Source organism: Vombatus ursinus, unplaced genomic scaffold, assembly GCF_900497805.2.
Source record: "Vombatus ursinus unplaced genomic scaffold, bare-nosed wombat genome assembly UNPS02003292.1, whole genome shotgun sequence".
Lineage (NCBI taxonomy): Eukaryota > Metazoa > Chordata > Mammalia > Diprotodontia > Vombatidae > Vombatus > Vombatus ursinus.
The window spans coordinates 785921-802119 of NW_020943070.1; the positions used below are offsets into that span (position 1 = coordinate 785921).

Here is a 16199-nt window from a genome sequence, read left to right on the forward strand (position 1 = left end):
GGTGAAAGAATTGAAATCTTCCCAGGAGTGTCTGCAGCCACTGGGAAGAGGAGATTTCAGAACTCGCTGGGTCATGTGGTGGATAGAGCCCCAGACCTGGAGTTAGCAAGACCTGAATTTTCATTCTTCCTCAGACACTTAGTAGCTGTGTGACCTGGGCATTTGCTTAACTTCTCTAAGCCTCGGTTTCTCTGTCTTTAAATTGGGGGTAATAATAGTACCTCCCTCCCAGAGTGGTTGTGAGGATCAAGTGAGGTCATATCCGTAGATGATTTGCAAACATTCAAACCTATGTAGAGGTTTACCATTATTATTACCACCAGGAATAGTGGACTGGTCTATGGTGACTCATGAATTTTAAAGCCTATGTTCTTTTTGATTTTCACAGTAGTCATCTGTCTAGAGGGAGCAGAGATTTCAGACCCTGCCCAGGGGCAGCCCTGTGCTCCAAGCTTTCACACTATATCTTTTCACTGTTGAGTTTATGGCGTAAAGTGTATTCTAATTGAATGTGTACTCCTTGTAAGTCATATGATTTGGGATTGGGGCCTGGACTTATGATTTCATTGGCCTGGGGAGCTCCCAGTGAAAAACTTCCTTGACCAGTGAAGGTTGGCATCTTCTCTGCAACTTGGGTTTAGAGAGTGATTTAGAGCACTGAAAAGGTGAGTGACTTGCCCAGGGTCATTGAGACAGAGTGTGTTAGAGGGGAGACTTGAACCCAGATTTTCCTGGCTTTGAGCACTGGCTCACCAAACTAGCTCTCAAAGTTGGGAGGAAATTAAAATGACAAATGGGATGGGGGCTGAGCCATGTTGACAAACTTTGAATAATTCCTGGGATTCTTCATACCCTTAGGATGGATTGGGCTGAGGCACAGAGCCCATCTATGCATGCTCAGAGGGTCTAAAGATAACACAGTGGCCATTGTACATGTGCATAGAGACAGCATTATAAAGACAGATGACTCTGAAAGCCTTCCTCGCTCTGCTCAAGCAAGGACCACCCTGACTCCAGAGGACCAGTGATGAACAGCTCCTCCCTTCTGCCAGGGAGGTGGTAGATCCAGGGTACAGAACGAGACACGGATTTGGGAGCATGAATGAATGACATGAGGATTTTTTGCTGCTCAGCTATTCATATTTGCTGCAAGGGTTTTCTTTTTCTTTTGAATTAGGGAGGGAGAGGAAATAATTGCTTCAAATTGAAATTTTTTTTAAAAAAGTTAACAGAAGAGATTATAGTTAATCCAGCTCTGAGGTTGATAATTGAGTCAGCCCAGCCCCACCAGGAGGCAGTATGAATTCCTAGTGCACCCCACGCACAGCCCAAGTTTAGGCACACGGACTTTATTTACCAAAGGGTAGAGGACAAGAACATCCCTCCTAAACAAATGAGGGCTACAGCCTTTCCTCACATTGTCTTCCCCACCCCTACCCCTATCCCCACCCCCGCCCCACAGCATTGGTTCCCAAGGAAAAATGACCTCCACCTCCCCCTTCCAAAGACCCTAGGGCCTATGACTGGACTGGCGCCTGTCATCATGACCGGCCAGCCACAGCTGGCAGCAACTGATTCCTTTGCATTCCCTGTTTTCTTAGCTTCCCAGTGGGAGGTTAATGGGTCCTATGGCGCCTTCTTCTCCAGGCAGGCCTCAAAGATAGCAGTGGCTTCCTTCACCTTCTGGCCCTGAGCACTGGGTGGGAATTCACAGATGGCCTCCCCGGGCAGGTTCTGGCCAGCAAGCCACCTGAGAAGAGAGAGAAGGTTGTAAGGGCTTGAAAAATAGAAGCCAATAGGTTGGCTCTGGGCTTCTTCTCTTGGGAAAGAGAAAGGGACCTTGAGAGTCCTATTATGCAAGGCAGGATGGGAAAAAGGTGACTGTAGGGACGCCCTGAATAAAGCCCAAAGCTCCAACTGGGAGAGATCTCCCCTTGGGGGGAGACCTTAGGGCATTAGCTGGGAGACAGAGATTCTCGCCTTCTTCCAAGATGTCCTCCCAATAGACTCAGTTTGGGTAAAGCAGTGGCAGACCTTGGATTTGTTCATGCCCACCTGCCTTAGCTGGGTAGTGGAGGGGAGTGGGCTGGGGACCTCCCAGGCAGATTCTCTTCGTTAGAATAGCCCTTTCCCACTGCCGTGCAGAGGGGCTGGGCGGAGCACACCCACCTGTGTAGCGGAAACAGTCGGCAGTCACAGTGTAAAGGGTTCTCACTGAGACTGATGACCTCCAGTTGGCTAAAGCCATCCATGGCTGGCAGGGTCTGCAGCCGATTCTTCTCTAGATAAAGGCTCCGGAGCCCAGGCTCCAGGCCAGCAAAAGCCCCAGGAGAAATCTACAGAGGAAGGTGCCAAGGATGGTAAGGATTGGGGTGAGAGAAGGGAGCGTCCACAGCCTCAAATGGCAAAGTGAGCGCTAAGCTTCCTGTCCTTCCTTTGGGGCCCAGGCATGTCTGATTTCTCTGGTTTAGAGTATGGAACATCAGAGTTGGACCTAGAACATTGATTATTAGAGTTGGGGGTGGGGGCTTAGAACAGAATACCGGAGCTGGGAGGGGCCTAAGAGACCATCTGGTACGACTTCATTTTTGAATAGACAACGAAACTTAAGTCATGGAAGAACTGGAAGGAGACTTGAGGTTCAGGGTGCTAATTCCTTCTCAATACCCCCTCCTACTATTCCCTGATGCCTGCCTCTCCCTTCACCTCCTGCGGACCAGAGACCACACCCTAAGCTTTGATCCCTCTTGTCTTCCAGATTTCCATCCGGGACCCCCCTCCTCAGCTTGGTGACTGTTTCCCTGCCCCCCACTTCAGCTTGGTGACTGTTTCCCTGCGCCCCTCCCCCCCCCCCTCAGCTTGGTGACTGTTTCCCTGCCCCCCCCCCCCGGTTGGGGGCTGTTTTCCGGCCCCCCCCCACTCTCCACTATCTTGGGCAGCCACCAGCTGTGTGCTTCAGTCCCCAGGTACCGAGACTTAGTCACTCATACTTTCTGCCCTTTCCCTCCCAGTTCTAGAACCATGATGAAATCAATGCTGTCATTACTCCTGGAAGGAGTCTGTCACTCTGCTCTCCTATGGTTCCACTCATCAGCCCTGGTCCAAAGAGCCCCTCCCTGGCCTCCACACCCCTATTCGTGTTGTCTCCGCAGTCAGAATATACGCAGGGACTTTCTGCTTTTGTGCCTGGCACATGATAGGACCTTAATAAATGTTTGTCTCTCTTCCTCCTCCTAGCACATGTTAAATGCTTAATAAATGCTTTTACATTCATTCATTCATTCATGCATTCATTAATTCATTCATCCTTTATTCCTTCATTCTCCCCATGTAAATAGAGTAATTCCCCAAATCCTTGGGTAAATGCCTGCCTGCTTCCTTCTGCTAGCGACTGGGTATGCCCTGGTGTCCTCTTCCTTTCAGGAGGTTGCCTGGCTCTGTCTCCTCATACTCACCTGCTGGAGACCAGTGTTATTTAGATAGAGGTGTTGCAAGGACTTGGCCACAGGCATGAAGGCTCTTTCTTGCAGGACCCCGAGGGGATTGCCTGACAGCTCCAGCTCCCTGAGGGCAGGCAGCCCCTCCAAAGCCCCTGTTGGCACGGTTTGCAACTGATTGCTGCCCATATAAAGTCCCTCCAGGTTCTGAGCTGAGCCAGATGACACCTGAGAGATGTTGTTCTCATTCAGATGGAGCGAATGAAGATTCTCTCCCCCAGCTAAATCTCTGAGTGCCAGATGTTGGAGAGCATTGTACTCTAGGTGAAGACCCACCAAACTGGGCAGAGCCCACAGGACATCCCTGGGCACCCGTGTGAAGTAGTTGCGATCCAAGTATAGGTAACGGAGCCGAGGGACGCCCTGTAGGGCAGCAGCACTGAGCTCTGACAGCTGGTTGTCAGAGAGATAGAGGTAGACCAGCTGGCCCAATCCATTCAAGGCCCCTGGTGCCAGATGAGTGATCTTGCAATGCTGGAGGTGCAGAGACACGAGATGGCCTAGGCTTGGGAAGGAGAACCGAGGCACCGATGTAAACTTGTTCCAGTTCAGATCTAGGACCTGAGTGGTATTGGGGAATCCTGAGGGGATGAACCTTAACCCCTTGTTCTCACAGCTACTATGGCGGGAAACAGGCGAGCAGGTGCAAGCTAAGGGGCAAGGCTTGGTGGCCTTGTCCCCCTCTGGGGCCCCAGTGGGCTCCTGTTCCTCCTCCCCATCTCCGAGTCCCTCACAGAGCAAGTCCTCTTCCCTCAGGAACTCCAAAGTTTCTCCTCTCAGAAGCCTGGGCTCTCTGCACAGCCCATCCATCACCACCCAGTTCCTGACGGCCCAGTCCCGCAGGGGCCGGACAGCACAGTCACAGTGCAATGGATTTCCACTCAGGTTGAGCTTATGCAGCCGGTCCATGCCCTCTAGCGAAGGCAGCATCTTCAGCTGGTTGTCCCGGAGGTCCACAGTATAGAGGCGGGGACAGTGGGAGAAAGCACCCACCTCCACGGTCTGTAGAGAGGCCCCCTCAAGGTCCAAGTATCGCAGTTCTGGCAGGGCTAGCCCTTCCTCCTTTCCCAGGACGGTGAGGGGGTTGTGGCCCAGATCCAGGTGGGCCAGGCCATGCAGGTGTAACAGAGCCTCCCAGGGTAGGGCGCGCAGCTCATTGTGGTCCAGGCTGAGCCGGCGAAGGTGTGGTAGACCCGCCAGGGACTCAGGGGCCAAGTTGCTGAGGGCATTGTGGGAGAGGCGCAGCCACCACGCACTGAAGAGCCCCTGGAAGGCCATGTCGGGCAGGTGGACCAAGGAGTTGTGAGCCAAGTTGAGGAGGTTAAGGTAAGGCAGCTGGTTGAAGGTCCCCGGCTGGATCTCTTTCAGCTGGTTGTTCTCTAGCACCAGCTGCTTCAGGAGGATGAGCCCATCCAGGGCCCCTTTGTGCAGAACGGAGATGTTGTTGGAGGCCAGATTGAGGTAGGTCAAGTGCACCAGGCCTGTGAAGGTCCCTTTCTGCACCTGCTCGAGCTGACAGTCCCGCAGATCCAGGTGGGTCAGGTGGGGGAAGGGCTTGAAGACCCGTGGAGGAATCACCTTTAAAACATTACCTTGGAGATCCAGTTTCCGAGTCATCTGTTAATAAGAAGGGAATCATTCTTTATGGTGATACCTCCATGATTCTTTAACAGGGATAGGAATCTGACTTCCTATTCATAACGGGTTTTCTATTTCTTTCCTTCTCAGTGTGTGGAGAGGGGGATGGGGTAAGGGAAGGGAGAGAATCTGGAACTGAAAATTAAATTAATTGGAAAAAATTATATCCCCAGTGCCTGGCACTGAGTAATTGCTTAATAAATGTTTGTTGAATGAAAAACAAAATAAATAAATCCATAAAAAGAGGGATAGTGATCTGTGTACAGCAGGATGCACCTTCTGCCTTTTTGCTAAGTGACACCTTGAGGCCTGTTGAAACTCCAGAGTAACTTTCATAACCTTGGCACTAGATGCCAGGAGTACAATAGAAACTGAAAGAAATGTACTACCCAAATCAAGGGAGCCCAGAGTGACTCTCTGAAGATGGGGCAAGTACAATCAAAAAAAAAATAGATCTTGACTCGAGGGATTCATTTAAGGGCCAAATGGGTCTGACTAACAAAGGAGCTACAAATGTGTTGGCTGTGACTGAGCAGTCTCACAAAAGAGCAGTAATACTTGCTTTGAGGATAAAGGAGCCCCAGCACCAGAAGACACACTATTTAGACAGCAGGAGTTCAGCAGAAAATGAGAAGCCCATAAGCTCTGAGGAGAAGCAATAAGGGGCAGCTTTAGTGACAGGAAAGCCTGTCAGTTATAGGGTGGGGTGGAGCAGTGGTGGGGTAGTACTGCTGAGAGCTGGGAAAGGTGTTTCATCCAGGAATAACCCTAGGAGCATGTGTTGTCTAGTATGGGACTCAGAGAGAGTGGGCACCTTTGTGTATAAAGGAATTTCCTTTTATGATTTACTTTGCTACTATAGCCTGATTAAAAGCTTTGCTATTTGATTTATAGTTCCTAGTTTGAACCATAGTTTAAATAGTATGGAACTCTAGTTTTATAGTTTGAACCATGGTAGAGACTGCATGTGAGACTGAATGTTACTTTTCCTGTGAAAGGTCCCAAAGTCATGCAGGACCTACATACACTTCACAGGATCTCTGATCTCCTAAGTATAAACACACCTTATATAATACCTCCTACTTCTTTGGTAACACCGTCCTCACAAAAGACCTGTGAAATAGGAAGTGATTTTTTTTTAATTCAGTTTCATGATTTCATTGGGGAAGAGAACTTTTGGTGTGGTGGTTCCCTCCACCAATGCAGATTGATAAATTGCCTATGAATTATAGTCTTAGGGAGTTCTCTAAGACACTGAGACACTCTAAGCACTTTACAATTATTATCCTGTGTATGCTCACAACAATCCTGGGAGTCAGGTACTTACTATTATTTCCATTTTACACATGAGGAAACTGAGGCAAACAGAAGTTAAGTGACCTGTCCAGGGACACCCAGTTAGTAAGTGTCTGAGCCTGGATTTGAACTCAAGTCTTCCTGACTCTAAGGCTGTCTCTCTTGCCATTATACCACATTCCTTCTCTAGGGAGTATAGTATTTTCCCAGATTTACATATAAGGAAACAGAGTCCCAGAGAAGTTAAGTGGTTTACTCATGATTATTAATGTGTTCAACCCAGGCTTTGAACCCAGATCTCCTGACTCCAGGTTCAGCACTCTTGTCATTAAAACTTTATAAATGACCTTCCCTAGATGAGTGCCATACAGAGAGAATGTGTACCACATCCTGGTTATTCCTTCACTCCTTCATTCATCCATTTCACAAACATTTCATGTAGTAGAGAAGCAATAAGGCATAGTGGAGACCTGTGTCTCCGTCGCATCCTGGCTGTACGATGACAGCCAAGACATCTGACCTTTCAGTGTCCCAGGAAACCCTCGAGGGATGAAGGTGGAAAGAAGGTATTGCTCTCCAGCAGCAGAAGGTTTGGCCACATGAACTAGAAATTCCTTACACCGATGAAATTTCTGGTCCAAAGAAAAAAACATTCAGGCCAACTTTACACTGAACTCAAGGTAGGTGGCTGGAGGAGAAACGTGGCTTAGATGTGACATTGTCCTTATGCCATCTTGTATCCCTCCATTTCTAGCACTGTGGCATCGCCATTTGGAGCCAGGGACTCTGAATGGGCTGGACCAGTCTAGCAAGGAGATAAGTGAATTATGATACATCATATCACATTATATATACAATATAATATTTTAAGATATTATGTGATAAGTACATGTGAGAGAAGCAAATCAAAGTACTCCATGAGGTCCAAGGGAGACCATTGACAACAGGTGTAATCAGGGAAGGCTTCATGTGAGAGGTGGCACTTGAACTGGGTCTTATGGGTTAATTAGGATTTCAATATGGAGGCAACTTGATGGAAAAGAATTGTGAATAGTGAAATAGTGAAAAGAATTAGACTCTCTCAGTCATCCAAGACACCACAAGCCATACAGCTAAATCATAACCAAGCCTGGGCAAGGAAGATGGTGGGCCAAGAGCAGGCATTCTTGGTGAAGGCTAAGATTAAGGACTTCATTCATTCACTCATTTCATTCATTCATTCATTCATCTGACCAACATTAATCAAGCTAAGCACTGTACAGGGAGCTAGGGAGACAAAGCCCAAAACAAAACAGTCCTTCCCCTCAAGGAGCTTATATTCCACAAGTGGGGGAAACAATGTATAGAAAGATAAGTACAAAAATATATGAAGTAAATACAAAGGAATTTCAGGAGAGGCACTAACAACTGGGGGAGTCAGGAGGGCCCTTGTGGAGGAGGAGGCCACTGGAGCTGAGCCATCCCACTCAGACTTCCATGAACACTGCGCTTGCTGCTTAGGTCGATGATGAGGCCTTACACTGACTCACTGACCCATGTACAAACTTCTGGGTGTGGCAGTGAGCGTGCCAGCATCCCCACTTCCCAAACTCTGATGCCCTGGCTGAGATCTCCGACCATCACCACGGGTCCCACAACCCTGACCTGGGGTGCTCCAGCTAACCTGGGGGATGGAGGCTGGCACTTCAGTGAGGTTCCGGTTCTGGCACAAGACGGATCTCTTGCTGTTATCACAGATGCAGAACTGGGGGCAGCTACTGGTGACTTTCCTCTCAGAGGAGGCCTGTAGCAGTGAAAACAGCAGCAAGAGACTAAGGAAGCTCCACATCTTGAGGCATCACTATGGAAAGAGAGAAGAGCAGATTTATTAGAGAACCCAAAGGGAAAATAAACATAGAAGAAAATCCAACGCTAATGGCCCGAAAGGAACCCCAAAGGAGAGGTCCTAAAAACGTCATGACCAAAATCCAAAGCTCCTACGTTACAGGAAAAAGTACAGCGCACATTGAGAAAGAAACAGCTCCACTACGCAGGGACCACAGTCAGGATCATCCAAGTCTATACATAAGAGGAGATCTTGGAATCCAATATTCCAAAAGGCAAAAGATTTAGGCTTGCAACCAACAATAACTTGCTCTGCAAAGCTGAGCACAATCCTGTAGGGGAGAAAAGGATTTTGAATGAAATAGAGGACTTTCAAGCATCTCTGACAGAAAGGTCAGAGGCGAATAGGAACTTTGAAATACAAACATAAGAGTCCAGAGAAACCTAGAGAGGTCAACTTATTTAGGCAGCCAAGCATAGTGAGGCTTTCCTGTGGTCCCTGCTGCTGAGGAAGCTGCTGGGGAGTCACTTGAGTTCCTGAGTTCTGAGCTGAAGGAAGGCTAAAGCCAACTGGGTGTCCACACTAGGTCTAGCTCCACTATGGCGAGTGGAGGGCCACCAGGCTGCCTAAGGAGGAGTGAACTGAGAGGAGGTTAAACCTTCTGGGTCAATCAGTGTTGGGGTCAGGCTCGTGAGTGGCCACTGCGGTTCTAGCTTGGGAAAGATAGAACCAGTTTCCAAAAAACAAAAAAAAAATTAATTTATTTGAATAATTAGAAGAGGCTATATGATGATGTAGTGCTAACATTCTATTAGGAGGGAAAAAAAAAACCAAGTGACCCTTTGAAACTTTAATGTTTTCTAAGGTTATTGAGGGAGATAAATAAGAAAAACAAAGGAGCTGGGGATAAATTAGTTCTGTTTTGATGGTATAAAGATGGCAAAGAGAAGGAAATGTGAAAGGGAAAATGTACTAGTGTAGAAAGGAGGGAGAAGGGGTGAAGAAATATATACATGGATGAAAGGGTGGAGGGGCTGGACATTAGATGAACCTTACTCTTACCTCAAATAAGAAAGGAAAGTTGAGCATGTGCACACACAATACATACATGTGTGCATACATATACATACATGTGTACATACGCACATAAACACATGTGCACACATATACGCACACACATGCTTGTGCACACATCTACATACGCAAGAAGAAAGCACATAAAGGGTTTGGTAAAAAAAAAATATACCAACTCAACGTCGGGGAGGGGAAGTAAAGATGGGGGAAATTAAGAGGGAAGAATAATACTGGAGGGGGAAGAGTCCCTACAAACCAAGCATCCTGATTCTGAAAGGGGGAGAAAAAGGAGAAGGGAAGCAAAGCAAAGAACCAGAATCTGATTCTACGGTGAGGCATTCGATTGCCTCTTAGATGATTGGGGAACAGCTGAACAAATTTGGTTTATGAATGGAATGGAATATTATCGCACCATAAGAAATGACAAAAGAGACAATCTCAAAGAGTCCTGGGTAGTATGAACTGATGCAGAATGTAAGAAGGAAGACCAAGAGAACACTGTATACAAGGACAACAATGTAAAGAAAAAATAACTTTCAAAGACTCGAGGATTCTGCTTAACGGATGACCAACCATGTTTGCAGAAGACTGGTGATGAAACATGCTGCCCACCTCTTGATAGAGAAGTGATGGACAGGAAGCGCAGAAAGAAGCAGACACGTTTGGACATGGCTGGAACACGGCTACTGTGTAGATTTAATTTGTTTGACTCTGCATGTTTGTAACAAGGTTTTTTTTTTCTCTCTCACTTTTTAACAGGGTGGGGATTGAGGTTCTTTTTTTGGTGTTTAAGTTCAGAATTAAAATTAAATTAAAAATAAAAAGAGGTGTGTGCCAAAGCCAATATAATTTTAAGGGCATTGAGGGATCTATTCCCACAATACTGGGGGAAAACAGAAAGTACTAAATGATTGGGAAAGGGGAACATGTATGATGTTACTACTGAAAAGTTAAATTCATATAAAGTTGATCAATAACTCCTGACCCATGTACCTATCTTCTCATCTCTATCAGATCTTTATAAGAATAAGTTCCACATATATGGATGAAAATATGAGAAAGGAAAGGGTGAGTTTTCACGAGTGATATTGGACAGCAGACCACATTTTTACTGTATGACACAGAACGCAAGAGCCCACGGGGACTCAAAGAATGCAATTCAGTAGAACAAAAATCAGTCTTCTCCAGTAAAATCTGGCAAATTTTTTAGTGCTTCTCAACAGATGAATAACAGAGGACTTTGTACCTCTCATTATAGATCTCAAGAGTGGCAAAGGAAACAGGGTCACCAAACATGTTGGCCTCTCTCATGGGGGATGCCTGGCACAGAACTCAAAGGAAAAAGGCATTCCCCATACATGATGAGATCCTCCCTTTGTATCGATTTTTTAAATTATGTGCTGAATTGCATTAAGTCCTTAAATATGACACAGCCTCCTCAATCAGACTCATGATTGCTCAAATGAGTTCTACCTAATGAAGGAAAATTAAGTGGATGAAGACTGCATATTGTCCATACCAAGTCATATTGGGTAAATGGACAGCCCATGAGCTGATCTCTTGTGAGACCCTCAAAACTGAAATGTTCTCCCTCTTTACCTCTGATTATTAGAATCCTTGGTCTCCTTGAGGACTTAGCTCAAAGGCTACTACCTACAAGAGACCTTTCCCAGACTAGCTCCAACCTTCCTCTCTAAGGTTCTGTCACATCTACTCTGTAAGCATCTTGTATGTACACACTCCGTGGATGTTGTCTCCACTATTAAACCGTATGACATGGTGGATAGAGAAGTGGACTTGAAGCCAAGAAGATCTACGTTGCCTCTTGCTTCTGACATCAATTAGGAGCTATGTGGCCCTGGGCAAATCGCTTAAACTCCCAGTACTCTCAGCAACTCTTTAAGACTCAAGGTGCCAACCTGCATTAGTAAAAGAAATGGCCTTGTCTCAGAGTTCCTTATAACCTCTAGCAATTTCACAAGTCGGTCCTCATGCCTATCCCTTTCCTCATTAGAATGTAAACTCCTTGAAGGTAGGGATTCTTTTTGCCTTTCTTTGTATCTCAGCGCTTGGCTTAGTATCTGGCACTTAGTAAGCACTTAATAACTGCTCATTGGTTTGAATGCAGATCTAAGCATACTATTTGCTATTTTTTTTCTTCTGTTTTGTTTTGTTTTCTCTCTCTTGTGGTTCCTCCTATTGGTTCTAATTCTTCCTTACAACATCACTAATATGAAAATATGTTTAACAGGAATGTGTATGTAGAGCCTATATCAGATTGTGAGCCATCTTGGGGAGGGAGGAGGGAGGGGGAGAAAAATTAAAACCTCAAAAGCTTATGGAAGTCATTGTGGTTAAATCAAAATAAATTAATTAAAAAATAAATAAATGCTCATTGACTGATATATCGTGGATGGACATTGATGACAGACAATAACCTGGGGCCAGAATTGAGTGAAAGGATGAGAGCACCTTTGAGAAAGAACATCCTGCTTTCAATGACCTTGAGCTTCTCCCTAGAGTAACAGTCTATCTCTTCCACATCCTTGATCTTCCATCGACGCCGTGAACCACAGAATTCTATGACTGACCAATGGCTGATGGAAAAAGTGGAATGTTATTGAGCCCTAAGAATAATGGGTTTGAAGAAGTCAAGGAAACGTGGGAAGAAAGCAGAAAGCAGAAGCAAAGGGCAGACGAACACTCTGGCTACATCTGCCCCAGACGAATACACAGGCAAAAAATTAGAGGAGGACCAAGAAACTAGCAGGAGGTCCCAGGGTCATAGAGCTAGCACTGGGAGGGCCTCATACACGATCAGGCGCAAAGCCTTTCAGAGGAGGAAACTGAGGCTTAAGTGGCTTGATGGAGGTCACACAGGTAGACAGAGGCTCCCAAAGTTCGGAGCCTTCCGACTCCCAATCCCGCACGCTTTCCACTGCTCCATGAATTTTTGGCTCCAACTGGCTTCAAGCTCTTGGCTATCCTTGCTTCTCTTTTTCTTTTTTTTCCCCCCCCCTTTATTTCCTCTTGTTTTTCTTTAAACTTTGGATCACTTGCCCTGCAAGTGGCAAGGTCCTTGAACTAGGACTGGGGGGTGCTAGGGGGTCCTGCACCAAATGCCCCATCCTTGAAGGCAGGGACTGTTGGGGTTTAGTCTTTGGGTGCCCAGAGTACAACCCATATTGGTACTTAATAATTGCTTGGTTTATTGTCCCCACAGCACCAGCCAAGCTGCACATGGAGAGTCATCAGCAATAAGCCAACACTTGCAGTTGAATTCTTTTTTTTCTTTTTTTATTAATTTATTCTTGGTTTTTGACAATCACTTCCATAAGCTTTTGAGTTTTACATCTTTCTCCTGCTCCCTCCCCGCCTCCCTCCCCAAAATGGCTCAAAATCTGATATGGGGTCTACATATACATTCCTATTAAACATATTTTCACATTAGTGATGTTGTAAAGAAGAATTCGAACCAATAGGAGGAACCACCAGAAAGAGGAAACAAAACTCAACAGAAGAAAAAATAGCAAATAGTCTGCTTCCATCTGCATTCAGACTCCATAGTTCTTGCTCTGGATGTGGATAGCATTTTCCATCATGAGGCATTTGGAGACGTCTTAGATCCTTGCATTGCTGAGAGGGGCTAAGTCTATCAATATTAGTCATCACACAACGTGGCTGTTATTGTATACAACGTTCTCCTGGTTTTGCAGATGAATTCTTTGGTTATGACAATGATTAATTAAGGTGGAGAGAAATGTGCGTTGTAATGAATAAGACAATGAAGAGGGCATTGTAGGGGTAAGAAGTATACTAACGGCAGGAAGAATAGATGGCTGGGTACTCGGGGTACTGGGTCCCAATCCAGAGCTGGGACTGGATGATGTAGGGGCATGTAGGGGCACTTCTCTCCAGCCCCACCCCCCACACCAATCAGCCTTACTAGGGGAGGGGGCATGGGCTCCGGGAGTAGCAAAGAGGAGGAAATGTGGCTTTCTTCCAGTTCTGACCAAGTCATAACCTAACCTAGCTCTGCCTCCAGCCCACCTGTCTCCCTACCCAAGATGAGAAGGAGCTCCTTGCAAGAACCAACAGACCCAGCACTGCCTTACTCTAGGTAGCATGGTGGAAAGCACAGTCACAGAAGGGTCCAACTTGTTGCAGGAAAGTGACCTTAGAGATCGTCTGATCCAACCCTTTTCATTTGACTGGTGAGGAAACAGACCCAGAGGGGAAAAGTGACTTGCCTAAAAACACTAGAAGGGTAGTAATCATAGAGACCTTCGAGGTGACCTACCCCTACATCCTCATTTGACAGGGAAGGCAACTGAGGCCCAGAGAGAATACATGGTTTGCTTTTATAATTGTATTAATGGGCTCATCTGGTCTTACTGCCCTCATTTTACAGAGGGAGGCAGTTTCCTGTAGTGGAAAGAGGATTTGCCTGTGACCTTGAGCTCACTTTCTTTTTTTAAAATTTTTTTGATACATTTTTTTGTTTTGTTTTGGTGAGGCAATTGGGGTTAAGTGACTTGCCCAGAGTCACACAACTAGTAAGTGTTATGTGTCTGAGGTCACATTTGAACTCAGGTCCTTCTGCCTCCAGAGCCAGTGCTCTATCCATCGCATCACCTAGCTGCACCGAGCTCACTTTCTTTATGAAATGGTGGGGGGGAGGTGTCACTAAAAGTTCTCGAAGGTCTCTCCCAGCTTCCTGGGCTTCCTTCAAGTCCCAGCTAAAATCTCACTTCCTACGGGAAGCCTTCCCCAAGCTCTTAATTCTAGTGCCTTCCCGGTCCTAATCATTTCCTATTTCTCTTGTACATAGCTTGTTTGTACAGTTTTTGTGATGTCTCCCCTGATGGATTAGCTTGAGGGCAGGGACTGTCTTTGGCCTTTCTTTGTATCCCTGGGGCTTAGCACAGTGCCTGACACATAGTAGGAGCTTAAAAAATGTTTACTGACTGACTCCCAGCTCAAAAAGCCTATCACTGGGGAGGTGGGGAGTGGAAACTGAGGCCCAGAAAGAGGGAGGTCCTTGCTCAGGGAGGACAAGCAGCAAGTTAGTGACTATGCCCGACTTCTTTCCCTTAGCTCTTTCTCTTCCCCAGAGTTTCTCTGTACCCCTCTCCCACCTTGGGGGTCCCCCACTCTCGGCAGACAGAGCCAATGCCTCCAGTTCCCAGGGGCCCCAAGAACTCACCCCACACTCCTGGCTCCAGTGCCTGAGTCCGAGCTCGAGGACAGCTCCCGGGGAGCTGGGACCAGGCGAGGGCAGGGTTGGGGGGCGGTGTAGTTCCCAGAGCCAGCCAGTTTGTCCCCACACCCCGGATCGCTGGCAGTCTCGATCCTGAGCAGGCGAGGGCCCCGCCAACTGCCCCTGGAGTGGGCAGGGCTCCCCAAGTCAGCCCCACATTCCTGGCCCCACCTAGAAACTGGGGTGGAGGAACTCCTGTGGGCATCTGGGAACCACCGAAAGGCACGTGTCCAGGCAGCATTCAAACCTGGGGCCCAGCATTGCAGGGCTGTGGAGAGAAGGTTCGGGGGAGGGGATGCCAGGACGCCTGGGTCCCCATCACAGCTCTGAGGTTCTTAGCAGTCAGGACCCTGGGAGAGACACTGCCCTTCTGGGCCTCCATCCCTTCTGCAAAACCAGCACAGGACTCAGAGCTTTATGGACTCATAGACAGGCTGGAAAGGACCTCAAAGGTCATCGAAGCCAAGCCCCTCCTTTTAGAGAGGAAAAAACTGAGGACCAGGGAAGGGAAAGGGACTTACCTAGGGTCACACAGGGGATTTGGAACTGGGCTGTTGTCTACCCCATCCTCTCCCGTTGGTCCCCAGCTCTTCTCTACAAACACTCCCCCAACCCGTCTCCCTCCGAGGCCTGGAACGCTCTCCCCATCTCATCTGTGCCTCTTAACATCCCAGCCTCCTTCCAGGCCCAGCCTATCAGAGGCCTAGCCTGGCTCCCCAGCCACAAACGCCTTGCCTCTCAAGGCTCCCCTTCCTTCTACTTTCTTATTTACACAGCGTCCCCTCCCCCCATCAGAACCCCTGGAGAGCAGGCACTATTTTTGCCTTTCTTTGAACCAACAGGCCTTCGGCCAGAAAGCCCACCACTCCAAGGGCTCTCCAAAGTTTTTGTGTCATGGCCCGTCTTTGACAGTCTGGTGACACGGACCCTCTCTCAGAAGAATGTTCTTAAATGCTTAAAATAAAATGCATAGAATTACAAAAGAAGCCAGTTATATTGAAATACAGGCATCTAGCAGATGTAGTGTATAAATGTTTCAATCTGAGAGGTTTAGAGACCCCTCAAAGACCAGAGGACAGGACAGGGTTATCTGAAATGAATTCACAGACTCAAGCATTCTTTAAATCAAGGTGGCAAAGATTTATTGTTATGCTATACAGCAGGCAAGGATTCTCGAGGAACCTGCCATGGTGGGCAGAGCTCCTTAGGGAACTTGCAACCCGACAGGAATGATGCTGAAGTTTATATAGGAAAAGTAGTGGGTTATGTGCCAAATAAGCTAATTAGGTGATAACACACAACCTTGGTCACAGGCGTCATTCACTACTAGAAAGGGGGGGAAGGGGGTTCCTAAAGGGTATATTTTTGGTCTGTTATGTCTGTAACAAAATAGTTTCAGGAATTGATGTCTATAATTTGACCTCTGAATTGTATACGATAACTGGAAATCTGTGCATGACAGTTTTGTTGATACAAGATAGTACTAGGAAAATTCTACAGAGGTCAGCTTGTTCTCATAACAGGGAGAGATAGATGCCTCCCTGGGCCCACTCATGAATTATTGCCAGAGATAGGGTCCTTGGGCTGGAGGGAAACTGCCAGGGATAGT

At 47.0% G+C, this 16199-nt stretch overlaps 1 protein-coding gene across 1 annotated transcript; it reads right to left on the reverse strand.

The window, feature by feature from the left end:
* Positions 1–1458: 1458 nt before the first annotated feature.
* On the reverse strand, positions 1459–14658 carry LOC114051274 (chondroadherin-like protein). Its single transcript, XM_027873476.1, has 5 exons — positions 14537–14658; positions 8095–8271; positions 3456–5114; positions 2170–2336; positions 1459–1750 (listed from the first exon to the last, which is right to left on the reverse strand). Exons 2-5 carry the CDS (start codon positions 8257–8259, stop codon positions 1627–1629), a joined length of 2115 nt encoding a protein of 704 aa, XP_027729277.1. The 5' UTR covers positions 8260–8271; positions 14537–14658; the 3' UTR covers positions 1459–1626.
* Between the last annotated feature and the right edge of the window lie 1541 nt (positions 14659–16199).